The 25,841-nt window shown below is 43.6% G+C and overlaps 1 protein-coding gene across 1 annotated transcript in view; it reads right to left on the reverse strand.

Annotated features, from left to right (window-relative positions):
• Positions 1–18,567: 18,567 nt before the first annotated feature.
• Positions 18,568–25,841, reverse strand: part of DPYSL2 (dihydropyrimidinase like 2) — a 68,925-nt gene continuing 61,651 nt past the window's right edge. The window contains exons 12-14 of the mRNA XM_046656320.1: positions 23,099–23,278; positions 22,375–22,540; positions 18,568–21,079 (exon numbers count right to left, since the gene is read on the reverse strand). Coding sequence (XP_046512276.1) covers positions 20,988–21,079; positions 22,375–22,540; positions 23,099–23,278 — 438 coding nt within the window. The 3' untranslated portion in view covers positions 18,568–20,987. The remainder of the gene's footprint in view (positions 21,080–22,374; positions 22,541–23,098; positions 23,279–25,841) is intronic.

Here is a 25,841-nt window from a genome sequence, read left to right on the forward strand (position 1 = left end):
TTACTCACTTTGCGGCAATGTCAAGTTTTCCAGTACTCACTACAAGGATTTTAACCATGAGAGTTTCTTGTGTCTCTGGTAAAGATAAAGCCAGAGGCCTGTGTCCCGGTCTAAGTACAGCTCATACCTGTGACATAAAGTCATAGCTGATCAAGGCTATGTTTAGACCCCTGGTAAAGGGAAACCCTAAGTCAGATAACATAGAGGGAACCCATCTTTTCTTATAATTGGTGTCAAAAGGCTCTATTACTTTAAGGAGGCTTCGTCAATATGTCAAGCATTTAACAATCCTCCAGTCTTTATATACAAAATAAATCACATTCCCTTAATTGCACACATTTATAACCAAGTTATGGCTCTGGGCTCAGAAAGTTTTATAGGCAAATCCTTTCAAACTTTCAAGCAACAGATAATTCTTAAGCTATGCTGCAGCACAGAAACAAATGGAAACAATCCCAATTAATTTAAGAAGATACCACAGTCCCAAAGCCAAAACCTGACAAAATTAGCATGCACATAAAAAAATAGACCACTCTCAATTATAAATGTTGATCCAAAAGTCTAAATAAAGTTCTAATGAGTCAATATCGACTTTATGTTAAAAACTAATATGCGTGAATTAATTTGATTTGTCACTTCAATAGATCAAAAAAGAAAAACCACATAATCATCCCAATAGGATTTGTTAAAATTTGGTACCTGTTCTTCAAAAAACAAATCTTTTCTAGAGTAGGATTTTAAAAATATTTTCCTTATATGATAAGTAACATCTATGTGAACACAACAGCCAAAACCATATTTACTTGGTAATTTTTTAAATATGTCCCCCAAAATTTTAGTTTTGAGGGATTTTACTAGTAAGTATAAAAATGGTGCTATGATCAAATAAATTTGAGAAATGATTAATTAACTCAATTAAACAGGATTTTATGTTCTTATATGTATTCTAACTGTCCAGATGTTCCATACCCATTTGACCCTATGAGACACTGTTTCCACAGAGCATCTCACCAGACTAGAATTTTCTAGGAATTCACTTTGGAAAATGTTGTAGTAGTGATCTCCCAAATAATGTGGAGAACAAAATAAGAATGCTGCTGGCTCCAATTTAACATTGTTCTAAAATTTCAGATCAAATTGTTCACAGCTAACGTATTGGTATGGAAAGATACAAGAAATAGATAATCACTGTGGACATTAGGAGATTTGAATGAGTCTGTCAACCAACTTGACTTGCTGACACCTATAGAACACTCCATCCATCAAGAGCAGAAAATTCATTCCTCTTGAGTGCACTTGGAACATCTTCCAAGATGGACCACATTCAAGGCCATAAAACAATTCTCAATAAATTTAAAGTCATTTAAGTCATACAAAATATGTTCTTTAACTTCAGTGAAATTAAGCTAGAAATCAATAACAGAAAGATCTCTAGGTAACCCCCCAAATGTTTAGAAACTAAGTAAAGTACTTCTAAATAACTCAAGGATGAAAAAAAAAAGTAAGGCAGTACTAAGGTGCCCATGTTAAAGTAGGCAGTAGTTCCAGTAAAGCAGTGACTAAAGGCCCATATTAGAAAAGAAAGAATATCTCAGATCCACTTTAGGAAACTAGAAAAAGAAGAGCAAGTTAAATCCAAAGTAAATAGGAAAAAGGAAATTACAAATATCAGAGCAAATTATCAATTAAATAGAAAACAGTAAAACAATAGAGAAAATCAAGGAAACCAAAGCTGGTTCTTTGAGAAGATCAATGAAACTGTTAAGCTTCTAACCACTGTGATCACGAAAAAAAGAGAGAAGACGCAAATTATCAGTATCAAGAATAAGAGGGTGACATCTCTACCAGTTCTATAGCTATTAAAAAGATAGAATATTATGAACATAACACTTATTAACAACTCAGATGAAATGGACAAAATCCTTGAAAGACGTGGATTAACAAAGCATACTCAAAAAGAAATAGGTAACTTAATTACCTAGACCTCTTAAAGAAATTGAATTCGCAGTTTAAAAATCTTCCCACAAAGAAAACTCCCGGCCAAGACAGCTTCAATGGTGAATTCTACAACATATTTTAGAAAGAAATAATACCAATTCTACACAAGTTCTTTCAGAAAATCGAGAAGGCAAAAACACTTCAAAATTTACTATATGAAGCCGACATTACACAGATACTAAACCAAAGACATTGTGATTAAAGAAAAATGAGATCAATATTCCTCACAAACATAGAAATGAAAATTCTAAATAAAAGTTTAGCAAATTGAACCAAACAATGTAACAGAAGAATAATACAGCATGACCAAGGGCAGTTTATCCCAGAAATGCAAGGGTGGCTCAACATTTGAAAATCAATCTATGTAATTCACCATGTTAACAAATTTAAAAATAAATTTCATCTCAATCAAAAATAAAAAACCTTTGAAAAAAATCCGACATCTATTCCTCTTTAGGTTTTTTTTTTTTTTTTTTTGGTGAGGAAGAGTCACCCTGAGCTAACATCTGTGCCAATCTTCCTCTACTTTTTGTACATGGGATGTCTCCACAGCATGACTGAAGAATGGAGTAGGTCCACACCCAGGATCCAGACCCACGAATCCAGGCCACCAAAGTGGAGCACATGGAACTTTAACCACTCAGCCATGGGGCCAGCCCCCCAACATCTATTCTTGATTAAAAATAAACCTCTCAGGGGCTGCGGTTAAGTTTGGCGTGCTCTACTTCGGTAGCCCAGGTTCGCAGGTTTGGATCCTGGGCATGGACCTATACCACTCATCAGTGGCCATGCTGTGGCAGTGACCCATGCACAAAATAGAGGAAGATTGGTGTGGATGTTAGCTCAGGGTGAATCTTCCTCAAGCAGAAAAAGGAAGATTGGCAACAGATATTAGTTCATGGCAAATCTTCCTCACCAAAAATAAACAAAAACAAAAAACTCTCAGAAAACAAGGAATAGAAGGGAATGTCCTGAACCTTGTAAAGAATATCTAACAAAAAACTTACAGATAACGTTATACTTAACAGTAAAAGACTGAATGTTTTCCCCATAAGATCAGGAACATGGTAAGGATTTCTGTTCTCTCTGCTTCTAATCAACATTGGACTAGAGGTTCTGGTCAGCATAATATGCCAAAAGAAATAAAGGCACCCAAATCAGAAAGAAAGAAGTAAAATTGTTTTTATTTGCAGATGATCTGATCGTCTAGATAGAAAATTAAATGGGGTCTACAAAAGCTACTGCAACAAATGAAGAAGCAAGATTAGCAAGATTGCAAGGTCAATATACAAAGATCAATTGTATTTCTAAACACTAAGAAAAAATAACTGGAAATTCAAATTTATAAAACAATCTCATTTAAAATAATATCAAAAATACAAAATACTTAGGGAAAATTTGGCAAAAATGAAAGATCTGTACACTAAAAATCTGCATGCTTTGCCCTCAAAGAAGTGAAACATAACTCTCCACTCCTCGAGTCTGAGATATGCGTAGTGAATTCCTTCCGACGAGAAGGAAAGAAGGAAAAAAGAGTCCCTTCAGAGAGGAGAAACCTGACAAACCCTGCCTCTGCCGGGCACTCGAGGGCCACGTCAGCAGCGATGAGTCATGGTGGCAGGATGTACACTTTGTGATACGATGTGACGTGATGCGATAGTGCGTACACTCGATACGATGTGATGAGAACGACGCTACCTCTGCGGTCATCCTCTCAAAACCAATGACCCCAGCCTTAATCATGAGAAAAACATCAGACAAATCTCTACTGAGGGACAGTCTCCAAAATACCTGATCAGGCCTCCTCAAAACTATCAAGATCATCAAAAACAAGGGAAGTCTGAGAAACTGTCACATCCAAGAGGGATCTAAGGAGACTGGACAACAAATGTAACGTGGTCTCCTGGATGGGATCCTAGGTCATAAAAAAGACTCTAGGTAGAAACTAAGGAAATACGAGTAAAGTATGGACTTAGTTTTTAATAACCTATTATTATTGCTTCATTAAATGTGACACATGTACCATACTTATATAATACGTTAATGATAGGTTAAACTGGGTGTGGGGTATATAGGAAATCTCTACACTAGCTTCATAATTTTTTCTGTAACTCTAAAACTATTATAAAGTAAAAATATATATATTTAAAATAAAAATCTACATGCTGAAAGAAATTTTATAAAGATTCAATAAGTGAAGAGATATACCATGTTTTTGGATCAGAAAACTCAGTATTGTTAAGTTGTCCATTCTCCCCTAAATGGATCGATCAAGTCCACAGAACCCCAATCAGGCTTTTTCTGTAAAAATCGACAAACTGATTCTAAAATTCCTATGGAAATTCAGGGGCCCCAGAATAGGTAAAACAACATTGAAAAAGGAGAACCAAGTTTGAGGACTAACACTAACTGATTTTAAGACTTATTATCAAGACAGGGGGATACTGATGTCAAGACAGACAAGTAAGTCAACACCACAGAATATAAAGTCCAAATATAGACCCACACATATATGGACATATGCTTTTTAATAGAAATACAAAAGCAATTCAGTGCAGAAGGAAAAGGTAATCCACAGACTGGGAGGAAACACTTACTAGATACATATCTGATAAGAACTTGAATCCAGAATATTTTTTAAACTCTCAAAAATCGATAATATTGGGGCCAGCCCGGTGGTGCAGCAGTTAAGTTCGAGTGTTCTGCTTTGGCAGCCCAGGGTTCGCTGGTTCGGATCCTGGTTGCAGACCTACACACAGCTTGTCAAGCCATGCTGTGACAGGCATCCCACATACAAATTAGAGGAAGATTGGCATGGATGTTAGCTCAGGGCCAGTCTTCCTTAGCAAAAAGAGGAGAATTGGTAACAGATGTTAGCTCAGGGCTAATGTTCCTCAAAAAAAAAATCGATAATATTAAGTGCCAAAGAAGATGTACAGATGGAAAATAAGCATACGAAAAGATGTTCAACATTATGCATCATTAGGGAAATGCGATTTAAGTGTTAAAAAGACTGACCATACCACATGTTGGTTAGGGGAGGAAGTAACGGGTTCTCCCATTCACTGCTGGTGGGAAGGTAAGTGGTGCAACCACTTTGGAAAATAGTTTGGCAATTTCTTTTAAAAAGCTAAACATACCATATGATCTAGCCACTCCTAGGTGTTTACACGTGAAAACATGCGGCCATACAAAGACTACACTTGAAATTTCTTGGCAGTTTTTATTGTAATAGCCAAATACAAGAAAAAAACCCAAATGGCTACCAACAAGTGAACGATAAATAGCTTATCCATGCAAGGTAACACTCCCCAGCAATAAAAAAGAATGAACTATTGATATATGGAACAACAAGGATGAATATAAAAATAATCATACTGAGAAAAAGAAGTCTGGCAAAAAGAAAGAAGCCAGGGAAATTGAATCATATGTACTATAGGATTCCATTTCTAGAAAATTCTAGAAAATGCAAATTAACTGATAGTGACTGAGAGAAGATCAATAGCTGACTGGGAATAGGGATAGGAGGCAGGGAGGGGAGAGAGGAAAGAATTGCATGGGTCCAATGAAACGTAGGGGGCATATGTTCGTTATCTTTCTTGTGGTGATCGTTTCATGAAAGTATCAGTCTGTCCAAACATCAAACTGTACACTTCAAATATGGATAGTTTGGTGTATGTCAATTATACCTCAACACAGCTGTTAAAAAATTAACACATTTTAAAAAAACTTTTAAAAAGCAAAGCAAACGACAAATTGGGAAATATTTGCAAATACGTTAAAGAAAAAGGGTAAATAAAATAATCTGTATACAAAGATTTCACAGAAATCAATGAGATGAAAGATAATCACTATAATTTTTAAACGGACAAATTACATGAATGTGCAATTCACAAAGAATAAGCACAAATGACTAACAAAGATGAGAAATAGTAATCCAAAAATAATACAAACATAGAACACAAAAATAGAACACTCTTCTCTATCAAATCGACAAATACTATTTCTAAAGGTATATTCAGTGTTAGTGAGGATATGAGGGCACTTATAGAAATACCTTCTTAAGGTCATTTTGAGAATGCATATGAAAGTCTTAAAGCAGGCTTACCTTTTAGCTAAAGAACTCAGCTCCTAGCAATTTGTACTAAGGCTAAAATCATGAACGAATACAAAGATTTATCTGCAAGCATATTCATTAAAGAATTAATTCTAACAAAAAAAAGGGAAACCCACAACAATAATAGGGGATTGGTCAACTACATTATACTTCCTTAGAATGGTGTACTAACTAGCCAGTAAAAATGTTATAACTAAAAAATATTTCTGTCCAGTACATACAGAATGATGTACGTTTTGTGGGGGAATATATGAATATATATACCAAAATTATATCCTTCTTTGTGTTTTTTGTTTTTTCAGTATTTTTTTACATTTAACATGTATCGCTCTTGTTTTTAAATTGTTTTAAAAAGCTTACTTCTATGTTCCGTCTACTTAGGCTACAAAGCCTTAATCAGCACAGATAAATGAATTTGCATCAGTGGTATACAAGCAGCTAGTGCATTTTCTATCCCATCTACCACAGGCCTTGACTCTCTCTTTTTTTTTTTTTAAAGATTGGCACCTGGGCTAACAACTGCTGCCAATCTATTTTTTTTTTTTCTGCTTTATTTCCCAAACCACCCCCTCCCCCCGGCCCCGCCGTACATAGTTGTATATCTTAGTTGCAGGTCCTTCTAGTTGTGGGATGTGGGACACCGCCTCAACGTGGCCTGACGAGTGGTGCCACGTCCGCGCCTAGGATCCGAACCCTGGGCCGCCGCCCATGCGAATTTAACCACTGGGCCACGGAGCTGGCCCCGCCTTGACTCTCTTAAAATACAAATGTAAAGGGAAGACCTCTCCAACACATGACTCTCTAGTGGGAAGACCATCCTTCCCGGGGTGTCCTAAACAACAATGCGTAGCCCCACACCCCTGTACATCAGGCATAATAAGAAAGTCAAACCTGGGCATAGGAGCAGGAATCGGGGACAGAGGGAATGCGGTGGAGTACGGTACCAGTTGGATCAGTCACTGGCAACTTTACAGTATTGTATTGACAGAGGGAGAAAGAGAGGCCTGACTGCAGGACATCGACATGAAACACCAAAGCAGGCTACGAGGAAACAAAGCCCCTGACTCCCACTGTGGCTGCTTGGCTACTTGACAACACTACTGTAAACTCTCTCACCAAACAGGCCGCTTCTAACAGAAAGACCATCTTGCTTAGTGGGGGCATCTGAGACTTTGGCTCCTAGTAATCAACTTTTCTAGTGACTCTCATTAAATCTATACACACACTTTGTATTTATACAAAATTCTCCAAACTCCGAGTCATCCACTGGTCTCCTCACAGATAGAACACGGCCCATATTCATCTACAGCTGGCTGGGTACCTGCTGAGGATCTGGATTGTTCACTGTCTTAGGTGTTACATTCTGGGGTCTTTTCACACTCTGTTTCAAGGGCTCAGCAACTTGCTGTTGCACAGCTCATACACTGCTGCCATCTAATGGAAAAACCATGCAACCTGCCAGAGCTAAGTTTTTAATAGGTTTCATTCCAAATTCCTCAATAAATATTCTGTCAACCGAAACTATCACACTGTAAGTCATCCAGGAGGAAAAGGGCATGGTGAGAGCAGACAGGACCTCTTATTAAAGTGGAATTAAGCATCTAAAGACAAACGGGTGAAGGACATTCTTCTAGTAAGAACCTGAAGGACAGGTTGCCCACTCTGGAATGGGTGGAAGCTCAGTGGCAGGGTGCCGTGTGGAGAAAAAGATGGAGAACCAGGAATGAGGAAGAGAAAATGCAGTAATAATTCCAACAAAGTAATCCTTTGTGAATATTATAGCATTTGAATAAGTGGCCTCATATTGGATTTGCAAATGAGTCACTAAGAACTGATTGAAACTTCCTGGGGCATGAACAGCAGGACCAGAGAAGCAGGACATCTAGTTACCTTGGTCCTGAAACAGTTTACATAGAAAGTTTAGGTTCAAGGATCAGATCAGAGCCCTTGGAGATGAACTGGCTCTAGGCTCTACGTAGAACAGGCCTGTGGGCCGCTGCTCTGCAGTAGCAGACTTCTCCACTTTTTTCTTTGTCCTATTCTCATTTCTTAAGACCTATTCATTCTTTTTGAAATATTTTTCATCTCTTCAATTAGCTACATTTTCCTGCTTGTGTATCTCGTGGTTTATAGTTCTGTTACAACACTAATCACAATTGTTTGTTTACAAGTCTGCCTTCCTCTCTAGACTGAGACCTCATCTGATCCATTTTCTCTGTATGGACATGCCCCTAGGGTCTGGTGGAGGTCAGCTCTCCATAAACTGTCAACTAGAGGGCATTCTGGATGTGTTTTTGCATAGTTCACACCACTCTTCCCTTTTCTCTCTGCCAAGTAAGCCCCCAGGGAAAGGAATTTATGGATGGAACCCTGAGGACAATTGTGTCGGGAGCTGAGACCACAACCGGGAGAGCTCTGAGGCACAGCTAGAATCCGTGCGGTCTGGAGCAAATAACTCAACAGTTTGGGAATCAGTTTCCCATTTTTCTGAAGATGAAAGTGATAAGATTATAATCTAGGGGAGAGACACGTGGACCTTGCAAATAATCTTGTAATTAATCCGAGGGTAGTGACATCAATAAGTTTTTCCACCCCTCTTCTGCTTCTATCACCCCAGTTTTCCTTTGGGGACCACACCAAGGCAGAGACAATGCTCCATGTTAACCAGACTGTCTCATTGTTGTCCTGGGCACACAGGAAGCCTCTGTTTCCCAAGCTGCTTGCATGTGGGTGAGTCATGAAATGAGTTCTGGCCAATGGAATGCAAGCAAAAGTGACGGACCTACTTCCAGGCCTGATCTAAAAATCTCCTCTCATCCTTTTCTGGCAACACTGGAGGCCATGCATGAAGGACGGTGGTTTCAGAGAATGAAAGGAGCCAGGGTCGCTGAGTTACCGCCAAGAAGAAAGACACAAAGGAGCGCCTCTTGACCTGGAACAACTGCACTGGAATCTTCTTGACAAAAAACAACTTGTTGAGTTGGCCACTGACATTTAAAGGTCATTTTTCCAAAAAGCTTACAGTTTACTTTGGGAAATAAGACATGCACTTTAAAAAGAAAAGGACAACAATAGCAAGCACTCGTATAATGCTTATCATGGGCCAGGCACTGCTCGAAGCACTTCACATGTAATAACTTCTTTAATCCTCACTGTAAATTTCCAGGGTGGAAAATATTGATTACCACCAATTTTTGCTGCCAACCCTCCTCTTTTTGCTGGGGAAGAGTGGCCCTGAGCTAACATCCGTGACCATCTTCCTCTACTTTATATGTGGGACACCCGCCACAACATGGCTCGATAAGCAGTGATAAGTCTGCACCCGGGATCCAAACCCAGGCCACCAAAGCCAAGCACATGAACTTAACCACTCCGCCACCGGGCCACCCCAATGTGATTCTATTCTTAAAGAGCTGATAATCACATATAAGGTAAAATTGGGAGCATCTACTGTGTAATACTGACTATTGAGTACTGACTATTGAGAAGTGAGGACTGAATATTGATACATAAGATGCCAAAAAAGGGAAAGCCAACAGTGCAGTGACGGCAACCATAACTACCCTGCCGAGCACTCATCAGGCCAGGTGCTGGTCCAAGTGCACTTCACACGCTGACCCACTTAAGCCTCATGGCAACCAGACAAAGTCTATACTGTTTTTATCCCCACCTTACACAGGAGGAAAGATGCACAGAGGTTCAATGGCTCGCCCAGGCACCCAGCTAGAGATGGCTAAGATAGTTTCGTGTCCACACAGCCTGGCTGCAGAGCCCCCTCCTACCCATCAGTCTCTACCGCCTCTCATGACTCAGCAAGAAGAGCCAGGATGAGACACATGGATTCCACATCTTGTCATTCCAAGAATATGAGCTGGGCTCATTATTTACCCTCTCTTAGCCTGGGTTTCCTCACCCATAAAATGGAGCTAACAATTTCTTCTTCATTCACTAACTTATATTTACTACTGGTATTATTATATGATTATTATTATTACCAGTATTACTATTAAATACTGAGGCAAACAAAAGAATGGGGGGGGGGAGTGTCAGGCAAATGCACTGAGGCAGAAAAACACAAAGATGTGTAACCTGCTCAAAATGTCTTGGAAGGTCTGTCAACTACAAGAAATAGCTCAGTCTTACTGCGTCAGCTAATTATAGATATATCTGGTGAAAATGTTTCTTTCTTATTTTATCAGGACCTTCCTATCAGGGCAGGTCCTCATGGCCTGCTCCCAGGAATCTCTCTCCCGCGCCTCCTCTACACCCCTCCTTTTCCATCTTCTCACTCCGGGTCATCGGCTTCATCCGGTTCTACTTCCTGAGCTTGAGCCAGCAAGTCCCACTGAACAACAGTTTTTACATCATTTGAGGTGGATCTTCAGAGAGGAGCACCCATATTATAGGGGGAATCAAAAACTAAAGAAACGTTCACCTCTCTCGCTGACGTGGATCACCTCTCATGGGATAATTCCAAAGCATTATTTTGCCAAAAGGTCCCCTTCACACCAGGACAGGAAGGGGACAAGAATGTTTGGAAAATAGTAAGAAGACCAGTCTGGCTGAAGCAGAGATTTCATTTAGATAACATAAAGAATTTAATGAAATAAAACCTAAGAAATACAAAGTTCAAATTAGCATGCAAGGCCTAGGGAGGAGAAACCATTTTTTACAACCCAAATGGTTCCTGTTAAGTCTATGCACGTACTAGCCGACCTCAGTACTGGGTCTGTACCTGATTAATTGTCCAATTGATTCTATGGTTCCATCCAAACACTTTCCTTTATGTTCTGCTTTCCAAGGTAAGCAGCCGCTCCTGGTTGGGAAAAACCAGTTGAAAATGTAAAGTAAGTCAGAGGAAAAGGCTATGAGAAAAGATACAAAGGAAATTTGAGTACACTCATGTTCACTTTCTTTCTCCGTTGCTCTTCTCCAGCATCAAAGCATGGGTCTTGGCAATTCCATTAAAATGTAGCCAAGGGAACATCTATGTCTGGTCTTTGAATGAGATGGCATTTAGCTCAACTAAATCCAGATTTTGAGTACCTGTTGTGAGCCAGATCTTGTGATAAGATGAAGAATATAAAGAAAAATAAGTCCCAAGGAGCCCAATAAAAATGGGCAAAAGACTTGAACAGCCATTTCACAAAAAAAGAAAGAAATACATGAATAATAAATGCATGAAAACGTGCTCAATTTCACCTCTAGAACGGTGAAATGTGAAAGTCTGATCATTTCAAGTGTTGGCGAGGCTATAGAGCCACTGGAATTCTCATACATAGCCAGTGAGTGCACTGATGGTACAACTGCTCTGGAAAATATTTTGGCAATTCCTTAGAAAAGTAAACATACACCTACATCATGACCCAACAATTCCACTCCTAAGTATCTCTACCTAAAAAATATGAGCTGCACAAAAACGCACAGCAGGTTTATTCACAATAGCCAGAAACTGGAAACAGTCCAAACATCCACCCACTGGTTAATGGACAAATTGTGGTATATTCATAGAGTGAAATGTTTCTCACCAATACAAAAGAAAGTTTTACTGAATCTCATAAACATTACACCGAGCAAAAGAAGCTGGACACAAAAGAGTACATGCTTTATGATTCGAGGGTAATGAAATTCCACAAGAGCAAAGCAAAACTAGGGTGCTAGAAATAGGAAGACTGGTTGCCCCAGGCTGCAGCTGGATTATTGTGGCAGAGATTGACTGGACAGGCATACAAGGGAACTTTCTGGGTGAGAGAAATATTCTCTATCTTAATTGGGGCTTTGTTGACATGGGTATATACATTTGGAAAATTCAATGAATTTTACACCTAAAACCTGCGCTATTTTTTGTCGCTATACTTCAATCAACACAAACAAAACAAACAACAAAAATGGATGCAATAAAACCACTTAAGAGGTTCTTTAGTCACGGAGGAGAGTAGTAATGGTAGTTGGGACTAAAGGTAAGGGAGCAGGGGGGAGGATAAGAGTCAGAATAGAGATAAGACTATAGATTTGAGAGATACTGAAGAGGCAGAATTAACAGACCTTGCAGACAGTTTGTGCAGAATGGGTGAAGGATAAGTAGGAATTGAAGATGACCAGCAGATCCTTGGTTTGAAACAACTAAATGGCATGTGGTTTCTATTTTATGAAACACTGAAGTTGAAACAGATCTGTGAGGGAAAGAAGGCAAAGAGCTACATATTTTACATGTTTTTGAGGTGACCATAAACTGTGCAGGTGAGTTTTGAGTAACGGTCAGATATATGGGTTTGACCTGGAAAAGAAGTCATTATCACATAATGACCTCTTAGGAATCTTTATCCCATAGATAGAAAGTGAACCTTAAGAGTAGAGGAGATTGCCTAGGGAGAGAATGTTGAGTGCAGTGAAATAAAAAGGACTGGTATGACAGAGACTTGAAGGATTCTAAATACCGGGTCAACTAGAGAAGAAAGGGCTGGCAAAGAATACTGAACAATGGTGGGAGAGATAGGCAGAAAATAAGATGAGGACATGATCATCAAAGAAAGAAGGGAGGAGTCAACTGCACCGAGTGCCCATAAGAGGTCAGGTAAGATAAAGATGGAAAAGCCTCCCTTGGATTTACCAGGGAGGTCATTTTGTGGTCTATTCAGGATTTGAATAGGTTAAAGAGTAAATGGGAGGTGGAAACGTGGATCCAGTGAATCTGGATGCCTGATCCAAGAAAACTGGCTCTGAAGATGGGAGGGAAAATAGAGTGGTACCAGAACGGAAGCGTAGAGTTAAGAGCGGGCTTTTAAAAGAAAAGATATTTGAACATGTTTCAGTGTTGATAAAATCAGCCAGTAGAGAGAGAGAGATCGAAGATATAGATCAGAAAGTTTTCTGAGAAGCTGGAAGCAGCTGCCACAGGTAGAGGGACTGACGTAGATAAAACATGGGATTGGAGAGGAGGAGAGGGTGAGCGGGTGCAGCTGCAGACAGTTCCATTCATCTGGTAGAGAGCTGTTTCTGCATGATGGTTTACATCTTCCTCGTCTTGAAGTGGGAGGCAAGAACATCTCCTGAGGGGCACATGGGGAAAAGAGGCACAGAGATTTGGGATATAGAACTAGGACTTTGTATATCTGTGAATTAAAAAAACAGGATTCCTGGAAAGTGTTCAGTGCTCAGTGTACAGTTGGAGTTACTGTCAGGATTTTCTCATGATAGCAACTCGCCTAGTTGTGCAATTTTCTCTGGCAGAACTCTGTGGTTCATCCCCAAGCTAGAGAGGAGGATGGTTGGGCTCATCTAGGACTACGGTTTGACAGAGAGGATACAATGAAAGGACAAAGGTCAAGGGACAGGGTGTTGGCAAGAGGATGAATTAAATGACGTACCATGGAATCTAAGTAGGATAGGGAGGGAGACAGGAGGAAGTCAGCGGAAGGAGAAGACAGGTGGAATGTGGACAGGAAGGCTTGGTGCTGCCAAAGAACAGGAACATTGGAAGTATTTGAACAAGGAAATCGAAAGGACCAGAGGATTGGTCAGAGTGGGGATGTTGTGTTGGTGATTTCAACAAGTAGAGCATTTGGGAAATGAAATGGCCCAGGGAGTAGATAGCTAAGGTAGAATGGAGAACGAAACACAGACAGAAAGTCTAGGATACTGGATGAGTCATCTGCGTGGATGTTGAAGTACCTCCTCTTGATGACAGGAGTTGTGGGGGAGAGAAAACTATGCCATGGTTTGATACCAAAGTCTTCAGTGAATGAGAGGAAGTGTCTCAGAATCAGTAGCTAACAGCAGTGAGCAGGATGTGAGAGCAGCATAGCCAAATGGCAAGGGATGGAAGAAGTATTGAGGCTTGAGCACACATCAGCCCCCTCCCACCATGAAGAATGTGGGCAGTGAGAGGCAGAGGAACCTCCTCTTGAGAAGACCGAGGATGAAATTCTGTCTTTAGAAAAGGCCACTAGGTTTTCTTTTAAGGCAAAAGTGTGGAGGAGAATGTGCAGTGAAGATGAGAGTTTACTGAATCACACGAGTGAGTCTGTTGATCATGAAGCACACACAGAGTTTGGGAATGGGAGGTTCAGTCAAGGGGAAGGAGCACAGAAATGGACAGAGGATAGAGAATAAAGGATAGTGCCCAGAATGACAACATGTGGGCGACAACTGAGAAAAAAAAGGAAGACAAGGTGTGATGGACTGGATTTGCACAGTCCCCTGTTACACACTAGCACTTGGGCCTCTTAGAATGCAGCCATGGCCTGGAGGGAGGCCAAGAAGTTTGGGATGGGCTGTGAAGTCTCATTCCGCATGATCTGGCACATGGCGTGGATTGCCAGGGAGCAATACAGCAATAGTCCGAGGTCCTTCCTTCACCATGATGGAGTTGTCCCTGTCCTTTGGGTTGGTGCTCTGCATCAAGACAGAGCCATGCAGGGGCTGCTGGCTGGCAGGACTGCTATGGGGGCAGGGAGGGGGCGTTATCCAGAGTTAAAGTGCCTGCCATGGGGTCCTGGTGGGATGCTAGGGGGAGGCTAATAGCCAGTGGCCAACTAAGTCACAACACTGATGGTGTCTGACATCAAAAAGTGGGTGTAGTGGGAGCAGGTGGACAGGAGAGCTGGTCAGACAGTGGATAATAAAGTGGGGGGCCCACCTCCCCACATCTGGGCAGGTCAGCCACAGTCCATCCCAGCAGACGGCCAGCCCTTCCCCTCCTCGTTCTCTTGAGAGACAAACAGTCCTGGACTACGTTCACCTATCGCTTAAATACGTAGTAAAAGATAACAGATGTGTGTCTCCAGCAGAGGGAGCACAACATCAAGAGTAAGGTGACCTCTTGCAATAGCTTCTTGTGCCCTCAGAGGCCTCTTGAACTGCTGAGGGATAAAAACGGCCAACCTTTGGAGTGATAGGAACAATCAAGGGAAATAGCCATCAGAAACGGAAAGGCTCAGGGGCCGGCCCCATGGCCGAGTGGTTAAGTTCACTCTCAGCCTCCGTGGCTCAGGGTTTCGCCAGTTCGGATCCTGGGCACGGACATGGCTCCACTGGCCAGGCCACACTGAGGCAACATCCCACACAGCACCACTAGAAAGACCCACAGCTAAAGTATACAACTATGTACTGGGGGGATTTGGGGAGAAAAGCAATAAAAAAAGAAGATTGGCAACAGTTGTTAGCTCAGGTGCCAATCTTTAAAAAGAAAACAGAAAACCTCAACATAAAGTCCACCGACCTTCCGGTCTTCTCTGAGGAGGGATTGATCTTAAAGTGCTGTAACAGCAAAGACTTCAGTGAGGGGTCCACACTTGGGTCCTATCAAGCGTCCCCAGTGTCACCAGAGTCCCAAGATAGAGCTGAAAACAGCCAGTCCCAGGCAAGGTCATCACTGAAGGAGTCTGGGCCACTTCTCTCTGACCTCCACCCCATCCCCATCACACACACCAGGGTGCCGGATGATTGTGTTGAGGGATGAAGTTTATGAGGATGAGGACTGTTTGTGTAACTGTTGGGGATGAGGCTTAGTTGCCAAAGCTAATCACATAAATAATCTCAGTGTAATAAGTTATTTGAACCTTAAAACTTTATATGGCGTAGCATTTGGTCTTCAACCCTCCCAGTGGGACTTCCGTCTGCTCCTCACCTTATGTCCAGCCCTGGGAGCCCCAAGCCCCAAGCGGAGGCCACACCCCTCACTGCCAAGGGCGGCCCCTGCCTGCCCTCTCCCTGCCCTCACCAACCCTCTCCTGACATCAAATCCTCATGAAGTGATGACATATTTACCCGCCCTTTTGCTCCTTTTCAAAGCATTTTCAATAGACGTTATTCACTCTTTCGAGATCCTTATAAAAATTAATGGTATATATGTACATTTGTGTGTACACATATACTTGTAATTTTTCACCAAAGCAACACAATTTCCCCAAGTTTTATATGTTAAACTTAATGCATTCCAGTTATTATTGTTCTCCTTGACACTTTTTGCCCTCCTCTAAACCACTTCCCTCCTGCCTTCTGTGTGTTTTATAGACCGCTTATGCCTTCTCCCCTGGAGCTCATCTATCTCCAGGTTTGTTGGCTTCATGAGATCATTGTACTCTTTTCCGCAAGGCTCTCATTTGTTCATGATTGTCCTCCATGAGTCTGCCTAACCACCCTCACAGTCTGACTCTCTGGCACTTTCTCTCTCTCCTTATCCCACATCCTTCCTGTCATACGAGATAGTGGAATAATAGTGATCAAAACATGGCCACTGGCCCCGGATGGAACAGGTTCAAAGCCTGGTGCTGAGCAAGTTGCGTAAGTCTCTGTGCTTCCATCTCATCTGCAAGATAGAAAAATAATGGTGCCTTCTTCTGGGTTGCTGCAAACATGAACTGAGTTGATGTGTGGAATGCCCTTGGAGCAGTGCCTGTCACATAGGAATAAATGTCAGCTATTAGCAATGTGACTCTGACCAACAGACTGTTTTGTTTAACAATCGACACCGTCTCTGATGTCTCACATTCTATGATCTCTGCAGTCAACTAAAGACCTGTGTGGTCGTCAGTCTTCATCTGCTAATCTCATTCTACTTTAGAAGGAGACACAGGACACTGTCTCCAACAGCTTCCCATCGCTCCTTGGCAATCCTCTAGTCTACACCATATCTGATTTGTGATTTGCCCCTTCTGGTTTCGTTCTAAGCTGGGAGTTAGGTCAAGTGGATAACATCATCTCTATCTTGCAGAGAGGGTAAACAAGGCCCCGGGAAGTTAAACAGTTTTCTGAAATATACATACCTAAGCAGCAGCACATAAAAACCTACCCCATCTCAGTTGATGGGAAAGGAATAGATCTGCCCTTTCTTACAGAATGTGTGCTACAGAAACCTGTCAGAGAATATAATTTTCAACTCACGGCAATACAAAACACTTCCTGAGGATATGTATTCCACTTACTTTTTCCAGAGGCTCTAAAATATGTCTTTGAGTTAAATTACATCACCAAAGAGTTATAGACCCACCCCATTGTCTAGCCATGTGGCACCCATGGGACTCCCTCTTTAGAGCACCTGCTCTCTGGCCATCCTTCTGCAACTCCCCTCTCAGATGGACCCAAGTCTCCTCCCAGAGCCTAGACGGCCCCTCCGCTGCGTCTGTCGGGGGCAGACTCACAGTTGAGGTGGACAGCCTTGGGGCGGCTGCTTGCTAGGGATTGTGGCAGGGCTCGGACATGTGGACTGAAGCGTCCACAGGCCTGAGCATGAGGCCTGTCTCGGGGTGGGAGGAAGCCAGGGTGGGAATAGGAAGATGGGCTATGGGCCTGGGATTTCCATTTTAACTCTTGTTGCAGGTCCCACAGATGTCAGAGGGAGCCTTTCTGCCCCCTCTCCTGGACGGATTCGTTTTTCCTGGATCACAGTGCTCCGCCACTGGCACAGTGAAGGCAGGATAAGAGCCAGCCCTGGACCCGCCACACTGGTTACTGGGGGATCCAGAACTCGCCCTCAGGGCTGAGGACCAGGAATCTGTGTTCCTTCTGAAGGACTACTTTATCTTCCAGTCCCTCGACATGTCTCGTGGCTTCTGGCCACGTTTCCCTTTCTCGTATTTGCTGCTGGAACACGCAGGGCTCCCTCCCAGGCTTGCAGCCTCACGGCAGCTGTGCTGTGCTAAAGCCATTCAGGCCTTATCTTATTTTCCCTACTCTTATCTTCCTTCATCAAACACTGTTTATAAAAGCTTGGTATAGCGTATGTTTTTGTAAATCACCTCAGATCTTGTTTGGACAGGGCTGGCAGAAAACAAAAAGAGAAAGGAACTGAAAAAGACCATCATCTGCTTGTTGGGCCCGGGAGCCCCAAGCGCAGATCATCCTCACTCAGTGTTTTCAGAACCAGTGGCACTGGTGCAGGTTAACAAGATGACTGTGGGAACCAAGCTTCCAGTCTGCTGGGGCTGGCGTGGCCCTCGCTCCTGTGGGCCTTGCTCCTGTGGGCCTTCTTGGCACTTGTGTGGGGATGGAAGAACATGTGCTTTATGTTCTGGTGTCGTGACAGCTCCCTGACTGAGCTCTAGATGCAGGTCAACACACCTCAGTCTCTTATCTTCAGGACCCCTGTAGTTTGCAGGTTCTCCAGGGTCAACAAGCTGCAAGGATGCAGGAACCCAGAGAGGTCCTCAGACTAACCTATACGGTCCCACCCACTCCCACTTCCAACTCATGTTTGCAGCTTGATAGTGGAGGCTGGCGTGGCCTCTCTAGGATGGAGTCCATGGATTTCTGACACTCAGCTCTGCCATGCAGAGCTCTGCTCAGAACTGGACCTCAGCGGCGTGGACATAACAGCATGTAGCGAAATCTCTTAAATGGGTGGAGTCACCAAGACGAGGCCCAAGGCGCCCGCTAAAGCTCCAGGAAGGGAAGTCCCGATGGAGGGGGGGTCAGGCAGCTCCCTCCTTGAACATCTCAACACAGACACACCCTGAAACAACCACATTTTGCTTTATTAGGCGTTCCATGGTAATATAACACAGAGTTTTTAAGGAATAAACACGAGACTTGTTTTTTTACCATAATTATTTTGCCATTAAGACAGTGGTTACAAAAAAAAGGTACTCTTCTGGCTACACACATTATCAGCTTTTGCACTGAAAGTTCCTCCACTCATGGGTCACAATCACAATTCCAAGGATTAAAAACCATCTATTATTGAATCCTACGCTGTTTGAGAGCATCAAGTCACTGCAGTTACTCAGTTCTGAGACACTGTCAATTTATTTTAGCATTTACATATGACATTCATTGAACAGACACACAGAGCAAGCCCACAGGGAAACATGCTTACACAGCCTGCGGAAATCTTCAGCTTTTAAGTTGTGTTAAGAGAACAATCCAAAAACCGAAATGACCATGACCAGTACAGGAAAAACAGGAAGACTCAAGTGAATACTGAGGAGCTGCAAGTGTTTCTTAGAATTGAAACAAAAAATTTTTTTTTCCAACTTGTTCAAATTTCCTTGAAGTGCAGGTGAGAAAAAAAAAAGCAAATATATTAAGTTAACCAATTATTTTTTAAAAGTGCAATTTACTTTTAAAATAACAAATAAACAACAACAACAACAAAAAATAACCCCAACCATAACCCCAAAGGCAGAACATGTGGAGAGAAGAGTATAGTGACGGGCTGACCTACGTTTTTAGGTTACACTTTACAAAAGCAGATTTGGTTTAATCAAAGCCTGCGAACGTGACATTGCTTAGAAGTTGTAAACATGTCTGGAAGGAAACGCAACACAGATCAGCAAAGGCAGGGACGGGCAGAAAGGCAGCTGTGGGAGGGTCTCTGAGACAGGAGAGGCGGGGATGTAGATACAGGATAACCTGCGGCATCCTAGGGGCCACACGTCTGGTTTGTAAGGTTTTCTCCCCACAATAGCTCCAACGTGTGTATCACTCATTAAGTAGATTTTTCCTCTTGCAAAGTAAAATGGACTTTAAGTCAAATTTCCCCAGGATTTTCTGAGTTTAGAAGGCCTGCCTATATTGCATGATGTCTTTGGAAATGATTGGATAGAAAAAAAATTTTTCCCCGAAGTGAGAAGTCCTAGTGTGTTCTGGAATCCCCAAAGATACCTAGCTGGGAACTGGCAGGGCCTCAGGGCCAGACTCCCACTAGCTCAATATCTCTGAGCTGGTGGCTGGCTTGAAGCTGGTTGGGTCACTTGGGTTTGGGGCTCAATTTACAGATCTGATCATGCCTTTAGCCAGTCAGCATTGCATGGAGGAAAAAACTCTCACGTCCTGTAGCCTCAGCCTTCTTTAACATCTCGGCACGGTCTGAGGTCCTACTCTGGGCCCACGTGTGAGGGTGTGGGTGAGTAACTCGGCCCTTCCCTGAACCTGGGAAGCGTCTGCAACTCAAACACATGTCCTCGTGATGGCGGGTGGGTAGCACCAGGCTTACATGGACTAGCGTTATCCCCGCAGTCGCGATGCCAAAGTTCACATGCTTCCAGGCAGGTTCTTAGGGCCGCAGTAAAATGGTAGACCCGGATAGCTGAGAAGTCAACACGGGAAGGAGAGAAAAACACCGTCTCAGAGACAAGGGCTGCAGGAGGCACAAAGAAAGAGACAGACATGTGAAAATATTCATGAATGAAGAAGCTAGAGAGAGAGAGCAGAAAAGAAGAGAGGAGAAGAGAGTCCTCAAAAGATTTAATCTGCAGCAAAATCTAGGCCAAAAAGAAAACCTGCCCTTGTTATCAACAGTTGACCCAGAAGACTACGGAACGATGATGTGGACATTTTGGAGCCTCTCAGGAGGCACATGATGAGTTTGCCAACCAGCCTGAATCAGCTTGGTGGTTACATAATTGCATCATTAGGATGTCCAGTTCAAACCCCTTGTATTAATATTGAATTAGGCTTTCCAATTTAGTATTAAAAAAAAAACCTCTCCCCAGTCCCCCACCCACCCTTCCCCAGCCCCACAAAGAAAACTTTTTTAAAAATTTAAAAAGAAAAAGGCAGCTCTGGGCAATTCACTTTATCTTCCCCACCATGAAAAGGAAGATGATAACAAGTACAACAGAGGCTGGCGATGAGAAACACCCTCGTTGTGATTTGCTTTGTTTCGCATGTCTGAGTGTTGGATGCAGTTCCATGTGTGGGGTTGGTGAATAGACCTGGGTGTGATATTTGTAGATGTGTAGGGAAATAGGTGAGCAAAATCAGTGACTCCGGGTGAGGGACGGAGTGCAGGGCCCGAGAGGGTGCCCCCCCCCCTGAACTGGCTGCCCCCCAGTAACTATCACAGGCTCTTAAAAAAAAAAAAAAGGAAGGAAGTCTCAGAATGTCCTCAGGTGTCCCATCCCCCATGCCCAGGTGGGCTGCGGCCGGCAGTCTAGCCCAGGCTGGTGATGTTGGCACGGCCACCAGGGGGAGCCACGATGCGCTGGGTGGTGCGGCGGGGGATGTTGTCGTCGATCTGGGCACCTGGAGAGGAGAGAGGGGCGAGGGTCACAGACGCGGCCACAAGAATTCCTGCTCTAAACCCGAATGACACAGCTCGGCTGAGGGGAAAAGGACCAGGCCCATTCTTCGTCCTTCTCTCAAAACCTCACTGAAAGCTTAAACAAAGAAAGGGACAGGCCTCAAGTAGCCAAAGAATCACAGACTGCATAGAGCAATCCTCACAGATGCTGGTCGGATCCAGTACTTGAAAAAGCACAACCACGTATAGAACAACACTGCACTCAGGCTCTGGACTGACTCGGACCACATCCTGTCCCTATTCTCATTAGTCAAAGTGAGTGTGGCTTCTTGGAAGGTGCAGCCCTGTCTGGCATTCTGTTCCCCAAGAGCCCAGATCCACTGCGTGAGCAGAAGCAGGACTAAGGATGCCTCCTTATATCTGAACGGCCTGGTGAGATAAGACAGCACAGACATTTGTATTATTCACTTTACTTTATGACAAAACTAAGGTTCGTTACTTTTAAATTTTGTGGTAATCCCTTTACGGCATATATGGTAACTTTCTCAAAACCAGTATATGTGACAAGAAAAAAACATCTATCTGCTTAACTGTTTCTTGAACACGCCATAAAAATCTGGATGTGTACCTGGCACAGGGAGCGGGGAAAGTGGAAGGTTTTCAGTCATGGGCTAAATGGAAGGAACTTGCAGGTAAGGGAGCTCTAAAGTCTGGACCGTTTCCTCTCCCCTCCCTGACATTACGAATTTTATCCAAGCAAATATCTAAAATGATCACACGGCTCTATTCTAGGCACTTGGCGTGTCTAGGAACTCGTGTAATCCTCACAAGCAGCCCATGAGGTAGCTACTGTTATACCCATTCCACAGACGAGGAGAGTGAGGCACAGCCAGCATCTGGGCTACAAAGTTAAGCTGTTCAAAGTCCAGACTCCATGAGCTGAACTACCACATTACACTGCCTGGGGGGGGGGGGGGGGGTAAGGAGTCTTGAAATACCACAACCTCCTGTTTATGATGGACGTAACACATTGAAAAACTGTCTCCTAATACACCAGGTATTACACAGTGTCTGCAACATGACATTATACGTGATGTCAACCCATGTTGAGATTCTGAAACCCAGCTGGCCATTTGCCGTGAATTACATCCCCGGTGGTGTTAGTATTTCCCACTTTGGGAAGAATGGGAGTCCCATTCGTCTCTGCTTCTGCTGCTTCTACAAAAGTGATTCTAGACTCACCAGCGCCACCGAGCATGGCCCTGCAGAAGTGGGCCCAACCAAATCATAACCTTACCAGACAAGCTGAATCCAGACTGGTGCAGGTTCCGGACAGGTGGGGCCTGCTGCTTGGCAGGAGATGTCTTAGCGGAGGAGGCTGGAGTGACTGTCTTGGGTGTCACAGACACCTCGCACACAGGTCCGTCATACAGGCCGCGAGGGACCCCTCTCAGCTCTGCCAGCTGCAAAACACAAGAGCCCCTAGACTCAGGCGCATTCACAGAGGACGCCTCCCCAGCAACCCTCCTGATGGGGAAGGAAGAGAGATCGGGACAGGCTGTGAGATGTGAGGATGGAGGGCTCTCCTCAGGACAGGTACTGTTCACCATGCCCTGAATACACTGTACATTTTCCATGCTCATGACATTCTCTCTACCGAATTCCCTTGTCTCCCTTCTCTGACTTGTCAAACTCCTACTTAAACTTCAAAACCCAACTCAAAATGCTCTCTCCCCTTGACACTTTCCCCCATGACTCCACAGGAGTGGTTCTCTCCTCTGAACCTCTCTGCACACTCCTCAACACAGGACATACTGCAGTTTCACTTCATTCTGGCTGGTTATGGACAGGCCTGACTCCTCCGCGGGTATTCTGAACTCCAGGAATAAAAAGACCATGTTTCCCTTATTCCTGAATCCTCCATACTCACCTCAATATTCTGACTCAAAGTGCTTAGTAAGTGTTTATGGAACTGAACTTAATCCATGATAAAAACAATTCCTAAGATCAGAGCTACTCACCCTGCTCCTTGCCTTGATACGCTTGTAAACAAAATCAGGGAAGGGCTTCCGGGGGACGTAGCGCCCAGAGCCTTCAGTGACATGAAGGGTGCCATCTTCCAGGACAATCTTCCCCTGGCTGATGACCACCAGTGGAGAGCCGCGGCACTCCATGCCTTCAAAGATGTTGTACTCGAGAGACTAGTGGAAGGGAGCACAGTGCGCTTTAGAACAGGCCCTGCCAGCCCGGCCAGGTCTCATCAGCCTGGAAGCACCCACTGCGATATCATGCACCCACGAGAAAGGCCCAGGGAGGAGGTCCTGTCCCAACTGGGCGCCCCAGCGGGCGCTTCATCGCCACATCTTAATTTCCCTGTCTAGAATGTGGAATAGTCTTTTCCTACTTCTCAAAAATTTGGGGGGGGGGGGAATAATTGAACAGAAAAACTGTACGGAAAAGTCTGAGAGTTTGCAAATGCTACACAAATATAGAGAGAATAATTCCTTGTATTAACAGTGACTTTGTTCTCACAAACTCAAGCTCCAATCAGATTAAAATCCAAAGGCCTTCTCTGACCGAGTTCTAAATTTAATCTCGAAATGGACCATGCATGAGTAACCTTTCCCTCTGGCTTGCTTGGTTTTCCAATCTGTTAGCGATGTGGTTAAACTGAAGTCCCGAAATGAAAGGACTGTGGTAACCTAAGAGACACGCCTTCGATAAAATGTTTGAGGTTTAGTTAATTTCATCTGTCTCCCTCGCAAGGCTTATGTGAAGAGGACAACACGGAAAAAAAGCATCCTGCATGTGCAGATCACCACGAGAATCCTGTCGGCTCTGAAACGACCTTTGAAAGGGTGGGCACCGTCCTTTCAGGGCTGCATCAAGTGTATCTTTTCCATGTCATTACACAGTTAATGGTCTATACTCTAAGAAGCTCTTCTTGTGCCCTACTGGAGTAACAGAGGCAACCCCGGACATGGTGCCATTTGCCTTGGGTTCACATCTCAGGTCTGCGACTGGACAGTTGTGTGACTTTACTCAAGTCCTTAACACTCCCGAGTCTCAGCTTCCTCATTAGAAGGGAATAAGGCCCACTTCACAGGACTAATGCCAGGACCACACAAAATAAAATGAACACAAGCATCTGGCACGCTACTCAGCACACAGCAGGCATTTAAGAAAACATTCATTTGTTCACTGTGTTTTTATTGCACTTTCTCAACAAGTCTGCAAGCTCTTTAGCGTCAGACATCATAAGATGCACATATTGAATTTGTTGCCTGTAAATGACTGATGACAAGCACCCAGCAGAGCTGTGGGCCATCTCCCAGTTTTTGAAAAGTGGAAGAACCAGTTCATGACTCTAAGTGACAACATTAATAAGTGCAACAGTCAGGTCGCAGATCAGGGTGTTTGGAACCTACCCTGTGTCAAACCAGGAGGCATCGACGCTTCCTGGCTCACCAGGTGTAGACATTTTAACCTACATCCACAAGGCTCCCTAAAATTACTCATCTGGCTGGATGCCTGGAAATCCACGCAGAGGCTTAGCAACAGGGTTGTCAATAACAGTTAGCTAAACGCTCCAAATTAAAGCTAATTAGCCCGTGGTAGGAAACACTATATTACACGTGGAAAGCCTCCTATTTGTATTCTCCGGATGATGAATGCTGCACAGGCATGTTTAATGGTGGCTCCTTCAAACAGAGAAGGACGGAAAAGAGGCACTTCTGGAAGTCAACGTTTCCCACATGGGTTGCCTGGAGGTAAGGGTAAGGCAGTGCTATTGCTCTGGAAAGGTTCCAGGTGGAATGTCTAGAGGCAGAATCTGTCTTCTCAAATCATCTCTCCTTCACATCCTCTCTCTGCCATATTAAGAGCTCCAAATGCCAGCTCCCTGGCAGGGTCATCTGCAGCTCAAACAGAGTCCAGTTGGCCCTTCATCTTACCTCTGGGGACGGGACTCTGCACGGGAGGGGAAGCATTTTCTCCATCTAAGCCTGACCAAGAGGCTGCACACACAGTCTGGCAGGGAAGAGCCCTGCACAATTTTGGGTTCTAATTCTGGCTCTACCGCAAAATAGCTATGTAACGTTAGACTGGTCACTTAAGCTCTCTAACCTCTGTTTATTTATCTTCCCAATTGGGATAATAACACCATCCCTTTATTGAGAAGGCCAAATGAAAGAGTAAATGGGACCGTAATGTTAAACGCTTATGAAGAGGTAGGTTCACTGGGCAGGACTCTAGGACCCCTGCCCATAAAGAAGCCATTCTGGACCCCCAAGAAGTTGTGATCTAAATTACAAATCAGTGTGGCTGTAAGGCTATGCTGCAAAGCTAAGCCAGCCAGTGGGGAAGGAGGAAAAAAGTCAACTATCAATGCTGAGCACTGGGCAGCCTTCCCAGAAGGCACCCACAGATGCCAGCAGAAGCTCGAGGGGAGCCCCGCAGCCCAAGTACCTCTGCCCTAAGGGGAGAGAGTGGGATCCGGCCATGGGCTCAGGGCTGCCCTGGGGGGACGCCAGAGCCCACCCCTGCTCTGTCATGGCGCTCTGGGGAGGTGTCAGAACTTGCTGGCTGAGGCTATCTAGGATGGGCAGTCTAGAATTAGACTCCTACTGAGCCATCATTCAATTTAGAACTTTTTCTAGAATATTCTCTTCAGTCATTAAGAATTCACTTCAAAATTCATGAGTTTCTGGCATAAAATACTTCTGTCCTATGCCCATTTCTTTTCCAAAGCTCTCCCTTTGTCCA

The sequence above is a fragment of the Equus quagga genome, chromosome 3 (genome assembly GCF_021613505.1).
Source record: "Equus quagga isolate Etosha38 chromosome 3, UCLA_HA_Equagga_1.0, whole genome shotgun sequence".
In the NCBI taxonomy this organism is placed as follows: Eukaryota; Metazoa; Chordata; class Mammalia; order Perissodactyla; family Equidae; genus Equus; species Equus quagga.